Here is a 17,535-nt window from a genome sequence, read left to right on the forward strand (position 1 = left end):
GAATGTCTGTAATGTGCAGTTGATGTCCGTTGTCCAGCTGTTGATTAGCCAGTGTCAAAGGACAACATAGATTTATAATGGAGTCTTGACAAAAACTTTGGCTTGAACAGTATATCTGATCGTGCTCCTTCTTATGACCAGACAGAAAATGTGAGTAATAACTTTACTCAAATCTGTGTGAAGGCATGTGGAAATAGAACTCTGATATCTTTCCACTGTGTCATCCTTCAAAAAAATTTGTGTAAGAACTTCTCAAACTTTGAGCATGTGATGACTGTTGTTGTAAAAGTGGCTGATTTCATCTGATCAAAAGGACTTAATCAGAAGCAATTTCAATAGTTCTTGAATGATTTGTAAGCTGAATGTAGTATGTTGTGTATTATACAGAAGTACGTTGGTTAAGCCGAGGAAGGATGCTACAGCATCTGTTTTCCTTAAAAGATGAAGTTCAACTATTCATGGAATCTAAAGGGCATCCATTTGCAAATTCAATCATGAGAAATGGTAAAGAGACCGTGCGTTTCCTATCGATATTGCTGATCATCTCAGTGATCTGAACTATTGCTTGCTGTGGAAAAGTCTATTTGTTCATAATCTTTAGGACTCTTATGAAAGCTTTTGAGACAAAATTAATCCTATGGGAAAGTTAGTTGCTAAATAAGAATTCCATTCACTGTCCAAAATTCATGAAGTTGGTGAATAAAACTGTGATATAGAACTTGGAGCATTAGGTACAGTGCAGTTCAAATCAGAGAGGGATCCAAAAGCAGATTTTCTGATCTCTTTGAGAATGAAAATTTCATACAAATGTTCTTGTCATTCTCAGACTTGAAAAGTGTTCCACCTGAACTTAATTAGAATTTGTAGATTTGCAATGTAATGTGACAGTGCAGTAAAATGCAAGTTTTTTGTAAATCCTACATTCACTGATTTTTATTCAAAGTATGTGTTTGAAGGTGAGTATCCAGGGATAAGTAATCATGCATTGTTCAGGTCTTTGATTTTTTGCAGTGCCTTTATATGTGAACAGTTGCTTACTTAAATAAAAAACAAAACAAAAACACGTCTAACAGATCAACATTTGGACAATACATTACAAATCATGGCAACACAGATTGATTCGACCAGATATCAAAGCATTTATAAAGCAAAAACAGTGCTAAGTTTCTCAGTGAGACTGTAGTTATATGAGTTTTTGTAAACAGCGGATTTTGTAAGATCATTATATACTATATATCTTTTTTTTTAATTTAAAAAAAGCACAAAGTATATTGATTTGGCTTCCATTGAACTTTATTGTTTTGAATAAAAAATATAAAGTATTTGATATTATTAAAATCAGTGAACCCATCTATGCCTTCAAAATTAATTGTACCTCCCTCTGCTATATAAATTTTCTGCCTATGCTTTTCTTTGACAGACATGTGGCTTACAGATCGTTATGAATTTAATGATGTGTTCCTTGGGCATGAAATGTTGAAGACCTTTAGCGTAGAGTATTTGCTTTTTATTTTCTTTGGCAGTACTGTGTAGTTCCGTGTTTAGCTTTAAAAAAAATCTGTGAAAAAATCTTATTTGTTCTGTTTCAAATAAGAAGTAAATTCGTACCCTATGCATGCAGCGAAAATTAGTATCCATCCTTGTTGTAGTACATCTTATATAACTTGATACAGAGGGCAGATATTATCTCTTATTTTATTTTTTTCCAATATTCAACTTTGAAGATGATTAAATCATACTTTTTCAGAATGTTGTCATGATGATTCTTCTTCAATATCAATTTTAAGTACTACTGTTAAATATCAGTTTCCTACTTTTGTCTCATGTCATTAAAAATTTGTGAATTTGTTTTAGATATTTTCTTATGTATAAATTTATCAAGATAGAAAACGAGAGACATATTATATAAATTGCGTAGAATTATACTTGATGATGTTTTGCAGGTGTTTGCAGGTATTTTGCATTCAGTATTTGCTTATTTTCATTTTCTTGTGTGTTATATATAAAATTAAAATATATTTACGTGTTTAAAATGTGTTTATATTATTTTGCAGGAGAACTTGTAGCATTAAAAAAAGTCAGGCTTGAAAATGAAAAAGAAGGCTTTCCGATTACTGCTGTTCGAGAAATAAAAATTCTGAGGCAATTAAATCACCAAAGCATCGTCAATCTTATGGAGATAGTGACTGATAAACAAGATGCCTTAGATTTTTGCAAAGACAAAGGTATGTTTAATATTCATTTATCCATTTGGTAGATTTTCTGCATTTTTATAAATTTTAATTTTTTAAAGCATAATATACATTAATGTGAGATACATCTGTGTTGTAAAAGACTTATTAAATTTCAAAATCTTTTTGTAGAAATTTGAAAATTAATTATGATGACTATTGAGGAAAGTTGCATTTGTACCTAAGCTATTTTTCAACAAAGTTGCCACCTGAATTCAGGATTTTCACAGTATTGCACCGTTCTTTGTTATTCCCTTTTTCACCAAGTTTTTCACCAGGAGATTTGTGCCACTCCTGAATACTGTCCATCATCTCTAAATAGTCAACATATCTCATTTTGTATTTCGAATTGCTTATCAAAGTTATTTTCAGTATGCTTTTCCATTAACCCCTTAACTGCCGCGGACGTATATATACGCCTTGCTCAGCCGATGCGTTAACTTTGCGAATAATTTTAGGTGTAGCAGCGCAAAGCAAATGATAGCAGTTTGGAAGGACGTATATAATACGCCTGGGACAGTTAACGCATCGACTGAGCAAGGCGTATATATACGCCCGCGGCAGTTAAGGGGTTAATGGTCGTACCAGCTCTAGAAAGGGTGTGAGCAACACTTCTTTACAGTCCCATAGCCATAAACTCCTTGTTACACACATAATTTCAACTTATGGGTTTCTTTCAGAAGCTCATGTGCATCTGCTGTTTCAGTTTTTTTCCCCCCCCTTTGACCGCATGTTCTCAGGCTGAATCCATGTTTTGTCACTTGTTCAGAAAAGCATCAACATCTGTATGATAACATTTTAGTGCCCTCTTTATTTGTTGTATTTTGTTATTGCCCATGAGGATTATGAGTATCCACATTGCACAAAACTTGGGAAACTAAATAATAATAAAAAAGCAAAGAACAACATTTTCATAACCCAGCTCTTATCCAAGCCCTTAAAAGTATCATATGGCCCTTAAAAGTCCTTTGGTTTTTGGAAACCATTTTTGGTCCTTGAAATCCTAAATTTCGGCTAAACTCATCAAAGTGTCCTATATTTTATTCATCTAACATTTCTGTCTTATTTTGCAATTGCCATTTTGAGTGTGAATTAAACATTGTGGAGGAATGTTTTTTGGCATTGCATTGACAAATGTGATGTGTTAACATTTGAATTCCTCCCTACTTGTGTTTTCAAGAAAGTTTCCCCACCACCACAAATATCATCTGCGCAAACAGTTCACATTGGCATGTTTAATCATATATTGTCAAAACAGTTTTTGTCATTTGAAAGAAAGAACTGTGAACAAACACTGTGTTGTGAAATTTGTAAAAAAATACCGTTATCATGAAGTACAATGTGTGAATATCACGCTACCAGATTAGAACCATCATTTAAATCCAGGTCTGTTGCAAAATGTCAGCTACAGAACGTCACCAAATCATGCACAGCTTTAGGTACTAATGTTGTATCATATGACACTGTGAAGGTTTGGTATCGAAAGTTCAAAAACGAGGACTATGACATTCAAGAAGTGGAGCTCTCTGGACGTCTTTCTGATGTTGATGAGGCCCACCTTCAAGAATTTGTGGAAGAAGATCAGTATGCAACCATTCGAGAGCTTTCTAAGTAGCTAGATGTGAGTGTCATGTCCATTAGTCGCACTATGCATCACATACACTTGACGTACAAGTTCAATAGATGGGTGCCGCATGAGCTGACTCAAGCAGATAAGAACAGATGTGTTTGAGCCTGCACTAATCAGCTTGAATATGAATGCAAAGACAAAATTATGGACTGTATCATCACTTGTGATGAAAAGTGGATTTACTTCAACTCAGGTCGAAAATGAGGTTGTTCTGCACACGGTAGGCCTGTCGGCAGTGTTTCAAAGCACAGTTTGACTAACAAAAAGATTATCTGTAAAGAGTATATGTAAAAAGGTAAAGAGTATATGTAAAAGGTAAAGGGTGGTTGCTATTGTAATTATTTAAAAATTATTTTCATTTTTCTTATTTTTTCATGATAAGCATTTTGTTTCCATGTAATTGTTACAGAATGTTTAAATATGTATCAGTTTCCTCTTTAAAATTTGCTTTACACTTTTCTGAATTTTTCCACCAAGAATCTTCAGCCTTTTTGCTTTTACAGAGTTGGCTGAGGTAATTTTTCTTTTAGTTATTGCATCTTGGAAGGTTTAGAAGGATCTGAAGGCAAGATTTATAGACTTACAATTTCCCGGAAAGTTTCACGAAATGGAAAGTGTTTTCATGGTATTAACACTTAATGTACATGTTTGATAGGAAGTTTGTGATGAATTTTTTATCATTTGGATAGTTTATGGAAGAACAGTGAAAACAAAATTATTTGAATTTTTGATCCAAGAAGTCTTCTATTAACATGTTTATCATCCCATTATTTTTTTTATCTTTCCACCAGACACAAACATTGAAACTATCAAAGAAAGTATGAAATTTAAAACTGACAATTTATGAAAAGATTCATCATATATGTCTTAGTGTGCCATACATACCTCAATGCCAGCCCTAACTTCTAAAAAATTTGCCGTGCCTAAGTTTCTTTTCTCGATGTTTCAGTAAATTCTAAAAATTTTGCTACAACCAGTTCTGGCCTCATATCATTTCCTGTTTATTCTCAATACTTATATTATTAAAGATATGAAATTAGCAGTTTCTTCTATGTATTCTCAGTACAATAAGGTTTTTAGAATAACAGAAATAGTTATTTAAATCTGAAAATTCTAAAATGAGCAGGGAACTCATTGAAGAGCAAAATGATTTTATAAAGAGAGAGAGAAAATTACTCTTCAAAGGTACATAGTTGAAACATAAACATATTAGGAGAGGAATCAAAAAGCAGTGGGAATATATTTTTGTCTATCGAAACAAATAAACTAGAAAATATGCTGAAGAGAAGGAAATTGATGTAAAGTAGCTAAAATACCAGGAAAAATTTCAAATTAAAAAGATGCATAACCATTTTGTTATGCATTATTGTTTGTTATGCTACAAACATAAATGTTTTGTAGCTTTTGTTGTATAATTATACTAATATTTTATAATCAATATCATAAATTATTGCTGTAAATTGTTCTTAGTGCTTTTTAATGAATACTTGTTGTGTAAATTTGTTATGACAAAGTATTTTAAATATATGTAACTAACTGCTCACTTCAGAAATTATCCCTACCTGTTAAGTGTTGTGGTGTATATAATTTTCCTCACTCTTTAAATAAAATAAAACTACAGCACGTGCATGTGGTGAATAAACTGTTCTTTAATTACTTTCACATGAACACCAACAACAAAATCAAAATATCCGTGGGAAAAAAACTGAAAAATTGCGTTGTGTAAGAAAAAAAACTAAAGTCTAATCTAAATGCACTACAAGCCCGGTTAAGAAAGTGTATGTAAAAAGTATTATAATTATCTCATCAAAATAGCAGGTAAGATACATTTATTAAATATATAATTCATTGCAATTAGACAAGGATATTCTCTGGAGTACTAGAAGTTAGAAATCAATTTAATTTTAAAACTAACAATAATAATCTGTTCATGAAATAAACAATTAACATTTAGTACTCAGTACAAGAATAAAATTATGGGTTGCTGGCCAAGAAATTGGGGTTGGCACTGGTCGCAAATCGTTCCCATCTCTAAAGGCATATTTGAAAATATAAGTAAAGGTCTGGAGTCATCTTCTGGAAAGACTCTTCCCCCGACGGAATACTCAAATTGGCTGAAATTCGGTGACGGGATTCACGCATACCATGATGACATACTAAGCTTGCATTCCATAGAGCGGCCGTTGCACTGGTGGTGGAAACATCAGAAATTCTCGGCTCCTTCCTTCTTCACTAGGCCTACTCCGCTGGGGTGAAGCTTCAGCGAACTGGCCATGGGACTTGATGCAGAGAGTTCTATTCAACAGGTGACAAATGATTCGATACAGTAGGCTCCATCACTGGCAATCTGAAGAGGTCGAAATAATCTCCTTCGATAAAGAACTCCCCAAAAGCTGGAGTTTAATTATGATGGAAGCAGGTGGGCACGCAACAAATTCGTGGCAACATTCTACATTCAGCTGGCCCAGAAATTTGTGTTCAAAATCTCCGTTCTAACGAGCATGCAAGAGTTTTTAAATCAGAAAACTTATGATTTTCCCAAAACTCCCCAAAAGAGATGAGAAAAAAAGCTGCAACCACTTCAAGAACAAAAACGTAAAAATTTTGAAGTTTTTTCCAAGAATAATTCGCCAAAAACCATGTCAAGGCAACTAACACTTTTTACAGGACTCACCCTCCAGAAATGATTAGGAAGAAACATTGATCGCCTGTCAGAAACCAACTCTGGAAGCTTAACAAATGTGCTTCAAAGTGAACAATTCGAAGTCAGGAAATCTGCTCCATTTCTGCTAAAAATAAGTTTAATTATGAATAACTTCTCAAGCAATTAAGCTAAACAAAAACCTATAATTCCACCAGAAAGGCACAAATTTTCTGTACAAAAGCATATAAATATCAATTAGTGAAATTCATAATTTCTGTATTTAAATTGAGATAATACTCAAGAAATACTTGAAAGTCTCTTTAACACAGAATCAAACCCAAGATACCTATTTTGAGTTATCCAAATTTACCACAGTTAAAAAAATTGACTAGCATTATTAACTTTACTAAAAAAAAAAAAAAAAAAAGCAGCAAACACAAAAACTGATTAAAACCTTAATATTACAAATAAGGTCTGTTGCTGAATTTTAAGATACACTTTTGAGTAAAACAATTCTTAAAAAAAAAAAAAAAAAATGATATTTCTTCAACACCTTACAACCAGAAATTATTGATTCAAGACTTTAGTAGAAAGAGGGGTAAACGTTAACCAAACTCTAAATTAAAAAATTAATACACCAAAAATGTGTAGCAAACAAAACTTTTAAATTAAATAACGTTAAAGTTACATAACTTTTAAGGGTCAAAAGTCATTTTTACAAAACCAAAGTAAAAATTTTAAGTCTTTAAACTCAAATTAAAATTAAAAATCTTTTAAAGCTTTCAACTTAAAGTTTACCAAAAATTTACAGCTTATAACTTACAACCAACTTTAAACAAACTAAAGCAGAAATTAATAACTTCAATTACTGATCAAAACTGAAAAATTAAATAAAATTAATTAAAACTTGAAATTAATAAACAATTAATACATAACATAAGCAAGGTAAGTTATCGCCTTCCCTTAATACTTATCGTGGATATGCCACTTGACATAAAATTTGCATAAAACTCTGGATTGAGTGAGTATACGTGACAAAATGAGGCATAAAAGAAAAAAAATCAATATAAAGCTAAATGTTAAGTAAAAAGCCACTAATCTTCTTTAACCCTTTCAGGACGGGCGATCATATACGCATTCCCTAAGAACGTCTTACAGCCGGGCGTCCCATCCACGCATCGCTAGAGATTGCATTCAGTGGACGGGTGATGCATATACGCATTTTAAGTTGGAACGTTTTTCTGAAGGCCACTAGATGGCATCCTATGTCCATTACTTTTGAAATGAACACAGTTTTATGTTCCTGACCTTGAGTTTGATATATTCTACTTGACTTTGGTATTTTACTCATCAGCTCTTGCGAGGGGGGGGGAAGTGTGAGAGGTGAGCTCTTTAAATTGCTGCGTGCTAATGAAAACATTGAAAACATTCGCAGGTCTGATTTATATCCAATTCCTTTTTTTTATTCTATTTTTTCCTTTACTATGTACGGGCTTTTAGAGTTAGTATGTGAAGTATCGTTAAGTTTTGCATTGCCTTTCAGATATATTTCCGGTTCTTCTCTTTTTATTTCGGAAAGCCTCACCTCCAGTCTATTAGGGTGGGAAGGCGCTATTTATCAGAGGAAGAATATCCTCACATGGTCAATGAACCATTTATTAACACAGATGAGAGTGATGATTCATTTTCTAAAGAGTTAGAAAGTGATACTTTTTCTAAGTGTTAGAAAGTGATACTTCTTCGTGCTTCGAGATTTACCACAGTCTTCATTTTACATTTTGTTACTTCTTACTGTAAACAGTCTTTATTTTGTTGTTTTATTAATTTAAAACTTTATTGATGGATTTTATCAATTAAAACTTTGGAATAATTTGAATAGCGCTTCCGAAAATTATTTTACAAGATAAGCAATTTTTTAAGTATATTTTCATGTAAAATAAAGAAAAAAATGTTATTAAGTGCTTATTTTAACGTATATAAGAGCTCAAGTAATAATCTTAAAATGATACAAAAAATTATGATGCTAGAAACGAAACTTTTTTTATTCTGATTTTTTTTTAAAATAAAATTAGGCTTAGCGATGCAAAACCTTCATCCTGTACGGTGACTGCCTTCGATTCCATTCTGTCCCACACGAGCGTCTTAAAGAAAGGTGCGCCGTCGTTAGAGGTTAAAATATGTGGGACTGTTCGATGTGTAAAATATAATTGTTTCAAGAAATTTTATAATTATCTTCTAATTACTTTAAAAATTATTTTACAATTGTTATTTATCTTCTAATTACTTTAAAAATTATTTTACAATTATTTAAAAATTATTTTTTATTATTATTTTACAATTTAAAAATTACAAAGTTAATTTTATTCTCAATTTACAAATTACAAAAGTAAAGTTTGGTTGTATATAATTACCTTAGTTTATTCAGTTTCTATTTCTTGAGAGATCCTTAATTTGTTTCATTGGTGGTCCTTAAAATGTACATAATTTCCACTTGGAGAAATGTGTACAAATTTTGCTTTCTTAATTTAATTAAATTCGTAAGATGATCTAATATTGTGAAGCAGTGGTAATGGATGAATCATTTTTTAATGTAATTCAGCAAGCATTCTTAACGTCTACTGTGAGGATAATTCACAATCTATCTGCTGTGCTAGATGAAATTCTAAATCCATCAGAGCGTAGAGATATCAGAGCAGCACTCTTTGACTATGTTTCTTATGCACATCTATTCTTCTGTTTGAAATTTTTTGTGTTCTTACTACGCATGAACTTTAGTCATATACTTCTCTCCATATGTAATGTTCATTATGTGATGGGTTTCAGCTGTACTGTGTACTTCTGCACTTAAAAAGCAAATAAGCACTGCAAAATGTCTTTCCCTGTGATTACTATTTCTCACCTTGTCTTTGCCATCCAATCAGTATAGGGATTAGCGTCGTTGAATGCCGTGCCGAAGGACCCGGGTTCGAATTCCGGTGAAGGCATGTATGTTTCTAAATGTATAGTGTTGGTGCTGCATGACACCACTCTCTCATGTGGTTTCAAGGAAGGGGTGAGGGACCCACAAACACGTCTCCTGGGGTGCTGTCCATCAAAACAGGAGGCGGAACTGAGCAAATTTTCACTGTCACCTGAATGGTGCTCAAGGCTGTTGCCAATGGCAGGCATAATCTAGCGCTCCTTGCCAAAAGGAATTTCATGGGCTTGGGCTGACTACGTCAGACAAGTGAGCTAAAGGCAACTACAACAGCACCTTGTCTTCATAGTTGATATTCATTCTTTGATGGATTTCAGCCTGCAAAAAATGACCTTGTTTAGAAAGAGCATTTACACCAGCTGCCATTTTTCATTCACTATGAACAAGCACTGAACATAGCAACCATTCACATCAGTTTGTGTTAAATAATTTATACATTATTAGCCCAAAGGCCGTTAGCCGAGAAGGGTGATTAATTTCATTTTGGCATTTTGCGTTTGCAAAATTTAAATGTCCATTTCATTTTTCAAATTGTTGCCACCAAATATTATTGCCCTGTATTATATTTAAAGAAATTAAATAATGAAGAATCTGCTTAGCTTTAACTTGGAATTTGTTGTATTAGCAATTTTATATTTTGTAACACATTAACAAATTTTTGATTAACAAATTAAACGATTTCAAAGCAAGCAATGGCAACACTATGAAAAAAAAATAATATCTCCAGTGCGCAAGTGTGTATTGAAAATTCTAAAGATATGTTCATTTTAAAATTATATTGTGAGATTGCTGATTAACTTGAAAAAAGAAAGTAAAACTTCTGATTTTTTATAAAGAGGAATTATAATGAGGCATTTTATGTAAAGAAATATTTATAATGATAGTTATATTGATATGAATTAAAAATGGAATAATTAAGTATAAAGCTTTTATGCAATTTCATGAAAACATTTCGTGTTTTCTGTGTTCTTAGGGGCCTTTTATCTTGTTTTTGAATATATGGATCATGACCTCATGGGATTGCTAGAATCTGGTTTGGTAGAATTTTCAGATATCCACATAGCATCATTTATGAAGCAGCTGCTGGATGGTTTGCGCTACTGTCATCACAAAAATTTTTTGCATCGTGATATAAAATGCTCTAATATACTTATGAACAACAGGTAAGCTTGTTTTTTGCTTTCACTAATGAAATCAAAACTCACTAATTAATCATTTCACTGCATATCTTGTCTGTTAAAATGTAATGATTTTAATCAAGTTATTTATTTGTATTCTTCTCTATTAACTTCTTATATATTCCTTTAATATTCAGAATGAGTATTGAGGCTCACTAACGCCCAAGCGATTGTTTTTTTTTTTGTTTTATTTTTAACATCAACATATTTGAACAATTTCAGTATAATATTATGAGACATTATAAGAATGAAATTACTTTTAAAATTTTGATCGTTTTAGCTAACATATTACAACTGTAAATATATTTCTGTAGCACTAGTAAATAATTATGAATAGCAAAGATACTCTTCATTTGAAGGAGGAATGCAGTTGCAATAAGAAAATTCATCATGTTATTCATATTTTTTAAAATAATATGTTTAATTTTCTAATAGTAAATTATACAAATTGCTAATAAAAAATTTCCAAATTATAATTAATATGTAGGGGTGAAATGTATATCTTTTGGGCAACAGTGTAGATGTAATAGTATGAAGTAGTTAATATGGTATTTAAAAATATTTCTTTTGAAAGTATGCTGCTTGAAACTAGCTACAGTTGGAAATTTTATACCGTGTAGTAACATAAATATTTTTATCTTCCTAAAGATTTCTACTTCTTAAGATGGCTTCACATTATCCAAAGCCTTTCTTTATGGAAACACAGTTTAGTGTATTAAAGGACAAAATTTAAGCCTTTCTAAAATTTGAATAAATTTTAACTTCTGAAGTTTTTTATAATTAATACATTCATTGCCATAAAAACTTAGATGCCGAAAAAGAGTTATCAGAAGCAAAATTTTATGTAAGTGCAACTTTGATATAAATAAATGATTACAAAATCAAAACAAAAGGATAATTTATTACAGGAAGAACTGTAAATGAATTGAGGTTCGAGTATTACTAGGGCACCTCTAGCATGAAAACACAATGTAGTATGGTCCCATATGGTGTCTTGCGTCATCTTATTCTACAATTGCTGTAAGTGTACTTCTAATTCAGCCTAATTCCTAGGCTGTTCAACTTGCTATTGCTAGTAATTTCAAACATATTTGATCAGCGACAAATCTGGGGATTGTGCAGCCATTAAAAGATGGTAATGTGGTGGAACACATGTGGCTGAAGGATGTCATGATCATACTACTGCCCTGCTGATGTGCTGTAGATCAATATTAGAAGTGACTGTTTGTTATGTGCAATGTTACCTCATACCATCACACCAACTATAGGAGTTGTATGCCACTGTAAAGCAGAGGCAGGATTGAAACGTTCACCTCAGAGCCTCCAGGCACGTACATTGTTGTCATCACTTCCTAAACTAAATATTGATTCGTCACCGAAGGTGACCTAGTTTTTGAAGGGCCATTACTGCAAGTACTGTGAGTATCTGGATAGCAGATAATGATGCAGTTACCACTGTGTGTGTCGGAGGATGTGATGATCCTGATGATTCTTTCCCTCTCGAGTGCTTCATATTGTCTGTAGTTGCACTGTAACAGCGTCATTAGTGAAAAAAATTTACCTCTCCTGATCAGATTTCAGAGAAATGCCTCTGCATATCTTTTTTATGTGTCAGGGAGAATGGAATTCAACATTTTATAATGGCAATGTGCTCAGTCATGCTGCATTTCTAAACATTTACATATCTGTCTAACGTGTACCTTCATTCAAGTTTTGTTACAATTCGAGAATTAATTTTGGTGTGCAGATTTTTGTGGAAGTGAGTGTAGACTAATATGTGTTGTTTTATGAACATCAACACATTATTCATTATTTGTTTTTTATTTGAAGGTGCTTAAAGTAATTCTGCTAATCAGGAATAATATCAGAACTTTTAATTATAGGAAAGGTTATCACTTTTATTAATAGGTAAAAAGTTATTTATATTTTTTTTCTCCTATTATTGCTGTCCATTGTATCAAATTGGCATTTTTTTTTTTTTTTTCTTCCCCAGAGGCCAAATTAAACTAGCAGACTTTGGACTTGCTAGATTGTACAATGCTGATGATAAAACTAGACCTTATACAAATAAAGTTATCACATTATGGTACAGGCCACCAGAATTACTTCTAGGAGAAGAAAGATATGGACCTCCTATTGACGTTTGGAGTTGTGGGTTAGTAAAATTAATTTCATTATATGAAATGTGTCATTTTTAAGTATAATGATAAATCATTTCTAGCATGAGTAGAATGCATTCAGGTGCATGTAGAATTTCTAGGAATGATTAAAGTGTTAGCATAGAAATATTATTGTAATATATAATTTGCATATAGTTATATCTCCTTATTTATTTTCTAAATCATGTTCTTAACACAACGTTTTCCATACTGATTGCTTGGGGGGGGAGAATTAGAGTGGTGCACTGTGTTTGCTATTCATGATACCTTTTATTTTTGGAATATAACTCTGATAGCAAAACAATGCAATAAAGTTCTGTATGCATATTGTCATTTCCCAGTGTTACTTCAGTACAAATTGCAATAATTTATATATGTTAATTTTCAATTTGGGTCTGTAAAGAATAAAAACAGATAAAGATAAAAACAAATAAGGTGTGATGCTGAATGTCATTGAGATTTTTGGAAGTTTTATTAAAAGTTGAAGCATTTTATTAGGTGCAGTATGTGAAAGCATATTAAATCATATTGCGTTTTTAATTAAGACAAAATTTAACCACATACGCAAAGAACATGTATGACTTTTATATGTTACAAAGTAATTTTTGGATGTCTTACTGATATTATAAGTAATAAATGTTATCTGTTTAAGATGCTTAATAGTTTATTGGTTTTGTTTTCCCACATTTATTTGAGATTCTACCGTATATTGAAGTGGTTACGTTATGTTTCCTTTGACAGTTTTAATTTTAAAGTTCCATCATTGTTAACAGCCCAACAATTTTATTTTTTGATAATATTTGACCAATAATATTGTGGTAGCCAATTTTTCTTTGAAATGCATTTACCTAACTGTTTGTCTCAATTTTTTGGGAGGAGGTTGTGATATCTGGCGACTGTTTGGCGATCAACAGAGCATGCTTGGCGCATGTAGCTCTTCTCCAAGAAGTGTTAATGTATTTATAGAGAGTTGCATGTTAGCCTCGGAAGAGGAAGGTTGTAGATTTTGCCCTATTAAACAATGAAGCCATTACAACACGCTCTCTTACGAGATCATCAGAGAGTTAGAAGCTGATAGCGTTGAAAATGGAAGAGGAGTAAAGTTAAGCCTAACACACGAAAGAAGTGCGCATTTGCAAAAGGGAGTAGAAACATGAGAATTATTTAATCACGAGTTCGAAAAGCTTGATTCCAAAGGAAAATAAAAGAAAATGTTCAAAAACGCAAAGAAAGAGGATTTAGTAACAGTTCTGTTGGAAACTGGCAAAGAAGCATCCCCAGATTTGAAGCTGGTAGAACTGAAACACAAACTCCAGAATAGCAAGGAATACATCGAAAATGCTGATTTCGTGAAAGAAATTCTGATTACTACAGTGGAGAATAGAAAAAGAAAATAAGAAATTTAAAGACTACAAATGGAAGAAGAAAGATTAAGAACAGAAAGAAAACACAAAATAGAATTAGCAAAGATTTGAGCAACTAAAAATGAAGGAAGTAGAAGTCCAATACCTTCATTCCAAAACACAAGGCGAGAAACCGAAATTTCTCTCGACATGCTGATTATAGGAGTAGAAACACTGACTATATATACCAGTACCGAAGAGAGCAGAAGCATGAAATATATTTTTCGATTCTATCAAAAGAGCATTTAACAGGCATGAAGGAATTTCGCTTTTTTGAACGTCACCCGGGCTGTTTCTGAGATCGATGGAGAAATGTTGAGAAATCGCGACCGGCAAATGTGTGTGTGTGGGGGGGGAGGGATAAACGGAGGACACGCTCTCTCTCTCTTCCTCTTTTCTTTGTAAAAAAACTTTACATCATGCCAGAGATCGCGAAATACGTTGTTTTACATCAAGGCGAAGTAGGTGGGGCTTATGTGGAAAGGCGGAACTAGATACGTACGAATATTGAATCAAAGAAGAGCAAGCAACCGTCAAACGAGAATTGACTTCAATAATTTCAGCGATCGGTGCTGGCGCCATCTGTCGGACATACGGATAACCACTTGCATTCTTCAATACACAAAACTATGTAAAAGTTTAAGGAATGCTCATAATTTGTACAAAGAAGTGCTAGAGATAAAAAAGGAGGAGCGAGAATTAAGAAAAAAGAAAAATAATTAAACTTTGCAGAAAATAAAGAAGAGAATAAAAAGTATCAATGGATTGTATAAAAGCTGCTGAAAAGAAATTGAGACTAGCTCGCAAACGGAAATTAGAAAAGTTGGCTGTGAAAGTAGCAAAAAAGAAAAAGCTTTTTCCCTAAAAATTTTTAATCAGGATCGAGTGAGACAGACAAAATAGTTATTTTTTATATTCCTCCTTTAACTATATGTTATTTTATAACTATAAATGACTCACACTTTCACTGACTGACACAATCACATGACTGCTTTTTCTGGTGTTATATAAAGTACTGTTTATTGAACTAAAGTGAAGATAATTGAAAGCTATAGTAACAATTATATATATATATATATTATCTCTAAAACTTGTCATTGCTTGGAAATGGGCAATAATATATAACATAAATATGTATATTAGTGTGTTGTAATGTTGTGTACGGTATTCATGTGTCAACTGTTAAAATAAGTTACATAAAGAGCATCTTAAAGAAGATTAATTCATTACAATCTCTTGGTGTTTTACTGATTTTTTTTTTTTTTACAAGTGGAAGATAAAATTAATAGCAAAATAGTAAGTACAAGTATTATTTTAGTTTAGTTATATGTATATGTTTAATACTTTTTATATTAAAAGTTTGATATTTTATTAAAATGTGTGTTTTTTTAGGTCGCACGTGCGCATTTAGTTTTTGTGTAATTTTGTGTCCGCGCGTTGTTCAGCTTTTTTTGCCAACTTGCACTTTCATGCCTGATTTAAGCACAAGAAGGTTCCCGAAGAATACAGATCGAAAATATTATTGAAATTAATTGGAGAAAAAGCTCCAAATGTTCTTGTTTATATAAAGGAGGAAGATCTACAAAATTACGAAAAAGTGAAAACTGTTGTTCTGAAGGAATACCAACGTACTCCTCAAAATTTCAGAAGAACTAAACGTTATTCCGGCGAAACACGTATCCACTTCGCTTCACGACTAACAGCTACATGGGACTATTACTGCAAGTCAAGAGAAGTAAGGGATTTCAAAACACTCAAGGAGTTAATTATTTCGGATAAATTACTCCAAGCTTTAGATGAAGAAACAGCTGCACACATCGCAATATGCCAAGGAAATAAATGGCTGAAGCCTCAAGAATTAGCTAAATAATGTGATATTTATTTCACGGCCAAAGGAAAATCTTTCGGTGAAGTTCGAAATGGAATTAAGCGATCACCGAGATTCCTGGATACAACATGTACACAGGATAAATATATCCGCCACCCATGAAAAAAGAATATTCAAAACAAGAAGGATCTTGTGCGAGAAGAAAGCAATGTTATATTTGTGGAAACTATCAACATATCGCAAGAGATTGCCCAGACAAAAGAAGAAAGAATGAACCTGCAGTAAATAGGAAGGGAAAGGATGATCTCAAAACTCAAAAAAGTTCAAAGAAGAAGCCATCGTAGCTAAAGTAGACTCATCCCATCTACGATCCGAATTCGCAGAACGCATCGTTCAACCACTGAAAAAAATAGATGTTTTTATTAACTCTGAGAAAATCGAAGCTATCGTAGACTCTGGAACGCAGATAATGATCGTACATTCATCGCTCATTCCAGATTTAGAGGAGAGAGAAGGAGGTAAAATATTGCTAACACCTGCTTTTGGACAACCAATTGAAGCAAAAGTTTGCCGTGTACCTATTTACCATAAAGATCATGGAAACAATATATTTAATTTTGTGGATATATTAATTGCAGTGACTGATAAGCTAAATGTGCCTTGCCTATTAACTCCAGAAATACACGAACTGTTGATTAATCCTTCAGCGCAGAAAGAAATAATTGCGGAAAAGAAAACGTGCAAAGTTTATTCACCAATGCATAGTCAAACGACAGCGTCGAGTCGCCTACACGAAGAATAAACTGTCTCTCGCTGAGAGAAGCATGGAAGCTGGCTATAGAAAAAAAAGGAAATTATTTATTGATCATCTTTTACATCACCAAGAAAAAATATTAGGACAGACTGTTTTTCAGTTAGTGCTTCCGCGTAGTAGAAGAGCACAAGTGTTGGAATTAGCACATAGTTCCATTTTCGGTGCGCATCTTGGAATAAGGAAAACAAAGGAGCGAATATGATATTCATTTTATTGGCCTGGATTAGCACAAGATGTCGAAACCTTTTGTAAAACATGCAAAGATTATCAGTTGAAGAGTCCAGAAAAACGATCTGACAAGATTCCCATCACACCGGTCAGAAGGCCAGGATTACCTTTTGAAGCAGTTAACATCGACATTATTGGACCTATTGAACCTCTCTCTGCTAGGAAACATAAATATGTGTTATGTTTGGTAGATCAACATTCCCGATCGCCAGAAGCCATTCCACTGAGGAGCTTGACAGCAAAAGCCACTTGTGACGTGCTTTTGGAGATTTTCATGAGAACAGGAATCCCTAATAGCTAGTGACAACGGAAGTAACTTTGTTTCAAAATTAACTAAAGAATTCCAGAAAAGACTAGGTTCTCTACACCTGCTTACAGTGCTTCAAATGGATTAGTAGAAAGATGGAACAAGTCCCTCAAGCAAATGTTACATCATGTCATCA

The 17,535-nt window shown here is 32.8% G+C and overlaps 1 protein-coding gene across 2 annotated transcripts in view; it reads left to right on the top strand.

Moving 5' to 3' along the window:
* Positions 1-17,535, top strand: part of Cdk12 (Cyclin-dependent kinase 12) — a 131,019-nt gene that overhangs the window by 44,161 nt on the left and 69,323 nt on the right. For both annotated transcript variants that reach the window (XM_035370546.2, XM_035370547.2), the window contains exons 5-7: positions 2,055-2,225; positions 10,456-10,645; positions 12,654-12,815. In XM_035370546.2, coding sequence (XP_035226437.1) covers positions 2,055-2,225; positions 10,456-10,645; positions 12,654-12,815 — 523 coding nt within the window. The remainder of the gene's footprint in view (positions 1-2,054; positions 2,226-10,455; positions 10,646-12,653; positions 12,816-17,535) is intronic.

This window comes from Stegodyphus dumicola, chromosome 4 (assembly GCF_044657685.1).
Source record: "Stegodyphus dumicola isolate Sdum_Otavi_A_Nest chromosome 4, ASM4465768v1".
NCBI lineage: Eukaryota > Metazoa > Arthropoda > Arachnida > Araneae > Eresidae > Stegodyphus > Stegodyphus dumicola.